The sequence below is a fragment of the Gadus chalcogrammus genome, chromosome 17, assembly GCF_026213295.1.
Source record: "Gadus chalcogrammus isolate NIFS_2021 chromosome 17, NIFS_Gcha_1.0, whole genome shotgun sequence".
NCBI lineage: Eukaryota > Metazoa > Chordata > Actinopteri > Gadiformes > Gadidae > Gadus > Gadus chalcogrammus.
Window position 1 is genome coordinate 12,844,509 of NC_079428.1, and position 6,910 is coordinate 12,851,418.

Genomic DNA, 6,910 nt, shown 5'->3' on the forward strand with positions numbered 1-6,910 from the left:
ATGTGCAGGTATAAAGTAAGGTATATCTCTCTCTCACACGCGCGCACACACACACACACACACACACACACACACACACACACACACACACACACACACACACACACACACTAAGTGTGTGTGTTAGAGACATGAGAAGAAAGGAATTGTGGAAGTGGTTTGTGTGTGTTTAGGATGTAAGAACGGGAAAGTGATTTCTCTCTCGCTCCCTCGCTGTATCGATGGGCGCATTAACAAGTATCGGTGCTTGCGCGCGTGTGTTTGAGTGTGAATGGGAGGGTGGGGGGCGGCAGGTGGATTTTTTAATAGTTAATGCCCATTGGTTCCACCCACAAAAACACACGCACGGGATTAAAGGTCGGGCCGGGAGTGCGCGAGGCAGGTATAAACGGGTCCGGGTCTCGAGAGGACCAGTCAGTCCCCAGCATCCTCTGAAGCCGGCGGTCGAGCGAGACAAACCTCCGACTTGGGGAACTGCCTCAACTCGGATAGTTCACCTTGACTTTATAATCATCCGCCGACGACCGGGCTTCCACCTTGGCTTTCTTCACGGACATTCATATATTATAGCATAATCGTTTTATTCTCCGGAACTTCTTTTGGATTTTCTTTCCGTCTTTAGAAAAAAATGAGGGCCGTTTGGGCTCTATTCTCCCTCGTGCTTGTGACGAGATGGACCGACGGAGAGGCGCGTGTCAAGCTCAACTCCATCAGAACCATAATCTTACGGGAGACCCACGCGCTGCCAGTGAACCGGACCACAAGCCCCGTGACCGGCGCAGACTTTGCAAAGGTAAATAATGAACGATTTCATTTTTTATTTTAAAGTTTCTTTTAATTTTTATTGTACAGGAAAGTATTAAAGGTAACACACTAACAATTTATAAAGGGGCCTGACTTCGTATAAAACTGATTTCCAGCAGGTTCTTTTTCTATACAATAAAAACGTATTTTTATGTGTTCCTTTTTATGTATCCTAAAAGATCTCACTTTCTCACCAACTCTCTGTCTAGCTCTACCAGTGCATCAGTGACCTGGAGTGTCATGAGGGCAGCTACTGCCACGCGCCATCAAAGCGGTTCTTCTACTCCCGCTGCAAGGCCTGCCGCCAGAGGAAGAGACGTTGCCAAAGGGACGGAATGTGTTGTCCCGGCCATCGCTGTAGCAACAGTAAGAAATGAACTTAGAAAATGTATTGATGAATGATGGAACGTGTAAATAATGGCTCAATGCATATAAGTACTGCAATGCAGACCAAAATAGTGTCACAATACTAACTCTCTCTCTCTCTCTCTCTCTCTCTCTCTCTCTCTCTCTCTCTCTCTCTCTCTCTCTCTCTCTCTCTCTCTCTCTCTCTCTCTCTCTCTCTCTCTCTCTCTCTCTCTCTCTCCCTCCCCCAGACATGTGTGTTCTGGATAGCTCCCTGGCCCAGAGCATCCAAGATGAGGAGCTGATTCCAGAGAAGAGACCATGGAAGACGAGAGGAGCTGTCTCCAAGCTTCCCTCTGTCCGAGGTAAAACGCTCCTCCTCCTCACTCCTCCCTTTGCTCCTCGTCTCTCGTCTCTCTTCCTCATCTCTCTCCTCCTCCTCCATGCGCCTTTTCCCCTGCTCTCCTCCTTGTCCACGGACCAGAGAGGGTCTGTGTTTGTATAGCAGGGGTGGTGCTTTAGTGTGGCCCTGGGGCCCAACCACACAACGAAAAGCACCCATTCTGGGTCCTGAACGATCGCAATCAAACCGGAGGAGGACGTTATGAGAGTCCAGAGAGATTTACTGTGTGTGTGTGTCTGTGTGTGTGTGTGTGTGTGTGTGTGTGTGTGTGTTTCAGGCCAGGTAGGAGACATGTGCCTGCGCTCCACGGACTGCTCCCTTGGCCTGTGCTGCGCCCGACACTTCTGGAACCGCATGTGTAAGCCCGTGCTGCAGGAGGGCCAGGTGTGCACGCGGCAGCGCCGGAAGGTTCAGCACCTGGAGATCTTCCAGCGCTGCCAGTGCGGGGCGGAGCTGAGCTGCAGGACCGTGCGGCAGGAATCCCCCCCGGCCACTTCCTCTTCCTCGTCGTCATCGTCCTCTTCATCCGCATCCGCTTCGTCATTATTATCAGCGTCATCTTCCTCTTCCTCTTCCTCCCATGCCCGCCACGCCTCCCCCCACACATCTCTCCTGTCCAGCTCTTCATCGTCCTCACCGTCATCAGCATCATCCTCGGCTGTGAAGACCAGACTTCACATATGTCAGAGAAACTGAGAGAGAGAGGGAGGGAGGGAGTGAGACAGTGAGAGAGGGAGGGGGAGAGAGACAGTGAGAGAGGGAGGGAGGGAGAAAGAGAGAAATATAGAGACAGAGTGAGAGTTAGAGAGGGGGAGACAAAGATAGAGGGAGAGAGAGAGAGAGAAGATGTTTAATGCATATCCTGTTCAACTGGCAGACTTTAGGAAGCAAGTTGCTTCCTAAGTTTATGTGTGTGTGTTGGGGAAGGGGGGGGGGGGGCTTAGTATCAATCACTTGTTAAGAACTGATCTCCATGACAACACAGCTGAAACTGGGACCACCCCACTAAGTGATGTTGCTCCCCTCGATTTGAGCATGCATGTGAGTTTGTATATGTAAACATTTTATTCTTTTAAAGTTATAGAAATCCTTTTATAATAAACCGATGTTTGCTACTCAACGGCCGTTGTGTCCTTTGACTCTGAAAGGAAACATTCACTGCTCATAAATGTCATGTCGTATGGATGATTTGCATAATGTGTTAAATCTGCTGGCTTCTGGGCTATAACAGTATCATGTAGCTAAGATCTAAGAACAATGTTTATTTGTGTGCGTATTTGTGCGTGTGTGTGTGTGTGTGTGTGTGTGTGTGTGTGTGTGTGTGCATGTATGCGTGTGTTTGTGAGTTTGTGTGTGTGTGTGTGTGTGTGTGTGTGTGTGTGTGTGTGTGTGTGTGTGTGTGTGTGTGTGTGTGTGTGTGTGTGATATCAATCTTTGCATGTGTGGATGGCTGTGGGCATCTCTGTTGTTAGTTGAGGGAGGTTTACGTAAGACACACACACGCGCCAACACACAATGTTCTGTGCACCCGCACTTTGATAGTGTGTGTGTGTGTGCGTGAGTGTGTGTGTGTGTGTGTGTGTGTGTGTGTGTGTGTGTGTGTGTGTGTGTGTGTGTGTGTGTGTGTGTGTGTGTGTGTGTGTGTGTGTGTGTGTGTGTGTGTGTGTGTGTGTGTGTGTGTGTGTGTGTTATCTAACAATAACGGCAAGTCCCCAGTTGTTCCTTCACAAGGCCTGAGGTCCTTGATGACATCACAACCCCCTCATTATGACCAAACACCATGAGCCAGCAGCTGCCTCACATTAATATATAAAGTATATTTTACTGGGAGAAGCCCAGTACAACCACAGTATGCTAATGGTTACAATGGGAGCTGACCAATACAACCACAGTTTGCGATCGGTTAATCTGCGAGCTGCCTAGTGCAACCACAGTTTGCTCCTGGTTGCAATGGGAGTTGACCAATATAACCACATCAGGGTTCGAGTTAGGTGGGAGCCAGTGGGAGCTGTGCTCCCATAGAGAGAGGTCTGGCTCCCTTGAAAGCAGCAATCTCAAATATCTGTGGGGTCTCTGAAAATACAGCAGCATAATATTTTAATTACAAATAAACTTATTTTCCCTTACACATACAGATTAATATGGATGTTAAGTAAGGGATAATGTATAGAAGGGTCATTATCTGGAAAATAATCCCCAACAGGGCGAACCGGTCGCGAAGCAGAGGCCTCTTGCTTCGACCTGAAGCATTATCCTGCTCATCACACGGCTACTTGCCAAAACGAAAAAATAACTTCACACGGTGTGTCTTTTCACAATTTAGGCTTTTTGTTACCATACGTAGTGTTGATCAGCAGAGATATAGTTTGCCAAAGATGTTGACGTCCCTTAGGCTTAGCAATCAAATACGCTGGGGTTGATAAGTTACCGGACTACTTGCCGAGTGCAACAGTGACGAACTGGGCGGTCTTGCATTCTGGCGAGTGCCGGGGGGGGGGGGGGCTCTCGTGGGCTGCTTGAGCCGGCCGGCCAATCAGAGAGAAAATATCAGTATTTATACCAGAGATATGGGTCTCTATATTACAGTCATGGTTAGCCTCAACTTTTACATCGGTCTACATTGTTTTGTAGCCAAATTTCTTATTCAGATGATAAAAAATGTGCATGGTTTGAAATAAAACAAATACCTATAATTTCTTTATTTGATTATTTGATTGCAAAAGTTTAAATGAAGCAACGACTTATACGAGCTATGCCGTGGAAGTTGGAATTTGGACACTATACTCTGTCGCCATCACTGATGGCGACTGCCGCCATCAGTGATGGCACCATCAGTTGGAAGTTGATCAATGATGGCGCAATCAATGACGGCCCAATCAGTGATGGCGCCAGAGAAAGAGGTCCTTATGAATTTGGATTCGGATGACAGGGTTGCGGAGAAGAGCAAGCTCCTTTGTACTTTGTTTACTGCATGACGGTATGACGTGTATTTATTATGGAGCGGCTGGCCCTGATGATCTATTGATTTTTTATGCATTGGGGTTGTGCATTGATACGTCCATTTTTTTGGGCCGTTGATTAACGCATTTAAGTTTAAGTTCACACAAAAGTGCAGGTTTTTTCCGTGTGTGAAAAGTTGTATCTGCGAGTTGCGCCCGCGGGTACGCTCGCGCACGTTGCCCGCTGGTGGGTGTTGTTTGATCCCAGTCCTCCACTGGATACCAAAGACGTGAATCAGAGGCAAAAAATCCACTTTCCTTGACAGCGGTCATTATATGCTTAGCAAAGGTCAATTATCATAAAATAATTGAGCGCCAGAAGTCGGGAAGGCCCATGCAAGTGAACGGAGCGTTCTACAGCATTGAGAAGAGCCGTGTAATAATAGCTTCTATGACATGGCTCTTCTCAATGCTGTGGAACAGCACTGATCAACACTGCGAATGGTAATTGTAGAATGACACAGCGTGTGAAGTTATTTTTTCGTTTTGCTAAGTAGCCGTGTAATAAGCGGGATAATGTATCGAAAGTCACCGGTCATTATCGAAAATAAGCCCCTTTAGGGCGAAGCAAGACACTTATTTTCCTGATAATGACCGTTGTTCTATACATTATCCCTTACATATTTACTTGAGCATCTATCGTTTTTTCCTTTTTTAGAGACCACCGCATAGATGGAATCATAACTCGAACCCTGAACCACATCCAATGGTTTTACTTGGAGCTTCCCAGTACAACCACAGTCTTCTAATGTTTCTACTGGGAGAGCGATTGTGCTAGAATGGTGCACTGGTCTCTTTAAAAAATATTTTACAACCCAGATAAGATGTCAGACAACTTTGGTTACTGATTCACTAGAATTGATGACAAACACATACCCACCCCCCCACACACACACACACACACACACACACACTCCCACAAACAGACATCTCTTCTCACTTTAGTACTGTTGTTCACCTGGGCAGGTAGGTTTCCAACCTTGATAGTTCTGATCTCTTTTAATTTATGTTGTTCTGTGTTGTTCTAACTAACTAGGAAATGTATGAGGAGAATAGTTTGTGTTCATTTATAGAATATATGAGTAGAATATGTAGAGATGGTTGTGATGCTGTAATGTTGAGATGTGATGATGTTATGTTGAGTTGTGATGCTGTAATGTTGAGATGTGATGATGTTATGCTCAGTTGTGAGGATGTTATGTTGAGTTGTGATGGTGTTAAGTTTATATATACATATTTAGATGTATAGATAATATATATACAGTATATACATATATACACATAAAGAATAATGGCTGTGGGAGCAAGAGACAATGGATACAGGAAGTCCTTTTTTCCACACAGAAATGTTGATGGCTGAGCCAGACTCCGCCTCTGATAAGAAGCCTGCCAATAAAACCAAGGAGATTGGGGAGCGCCATGGTGGCTTCTATGACAACTTGTTCAGCAACCACATGTTTCAAGCTCGTCCAATCAGCGACGGCTCTGAGGTGCTGTCCTTGAATGTGCTACTGCTTGGCAACAGGCAGAGTGGGAGGAGCTCTGTGGGAAATGCCCTGATTGGTCAGTGTACAAATTGAGATTCTAAAACGTGCTTTAATTTTACTTTTGCTCGGGCCTAACTTACATTACTTCAATCACCCGTACAACATTGATAAACCCTCCGGAGTCCACAACTCCCTTTTTATTACGATGAAGGTTTGAATTGCTCATTGTAAGGAACGACCCCACGGGAACTGTGATGTCATCGCACAGGGGGAGAGGAGTTTGAAACTCGATGCTGGGCTTCCGACGTCCCCGGGACAACGGACCGCAGGTCCAGAACCTTCCGGAGGTTCTTCAGAAGGAAGGGGGCGGAGACTGACCTCCGACTGGTGGTGACGGACAGCCCTCCCCTGCCGCGCCCCTCCCAGCGCAGACCCGCAGCGTGCACGTGGGTCCCTGAGAGTGTGCACGTGCTGCTGCTTGTGGTGAGGGCCGACCTTCCTGGGGAGGACGCACAGATAGCCCGCTTTGCAGAGGTAAGATGCACACACACACACACACACAAGCACATACACACAAAGACACACATACACACACATAAACACACACAAATGCACGCAGCCATGCACCTACACACACACACACACACATTCGCACGCATGTACACACACACAGATATATGCTGTATATACTTTTTTCATGAGAAAAATGTTTGTGTGTGGGTGTGTGTGTGTGTGTGTGTGTGTGTGTGTGTGTGTGTGTGTGTGTGTGTGTGTGTGTGTGTGTGTGTGTGTGTGTGTGTGTGTGTGTGTGTGTGTGTGTGTGTGTGTGTGTGGGAGGGGGGGGGGGGGGGTGTGTGCCTGTGTGTGTGTGT

The 6,910-nt window shown here is 47.0% G+C and overlaps 2 protein-coding genes across 3 annotated transcripts in view; both read left to right on the plus strand.

The window, feature by feature from the left end:
- On the plus strand, positions 1-2,248 carry LOC130370504 (dickkopf-related protein 2-like). The gene is made up of 5 exons (XM_056576248.1): positions 1-8; positions 673-793; positions 1,014-1,170; positions 1,401-1,514; positions 1,830-2,248. The coding sequence occupies exons 1-5, from the start codon at positions 1-3 to the stop codon at positions 2,246-2,248; spliced, it is 819 nt and encodes a 272-aa protein (XP_056432223.1).
- Positions 2,249-5,476: 3,228 nt separating this feature from the next.
- The window catches only part of LOC130370311 (GTPase IMAP family member GIMD1-like), a 2,132-nt gene continuing 698 nt past the window's right edge, over positions 5,477-6,910 (plus strand). Inside the window, exons 1-3 of one of the 2 annotated variants that reach the window (XM_056576040.1) lie at positions 5,477-5,517; positions 5,896-6,114; positions 6,307-6,572. In XM_056576040.1, coding sequence (XP_056432015.1) covers positions 5,898-6,114; positions 6,307-6,572 — 483 coding nt within the window. In that variant the 5' untranslated portion in view covers positions 5,477-5,517; positions 5,896-5,897. Of the gene's footprint in view, positions 5,518-5,748; positions 6,115-6,306; positions 6,573-6,910 lie in introns of those variants that run through there. The other variant, XM_056576039.1, reaches the window with a different exon arrangement.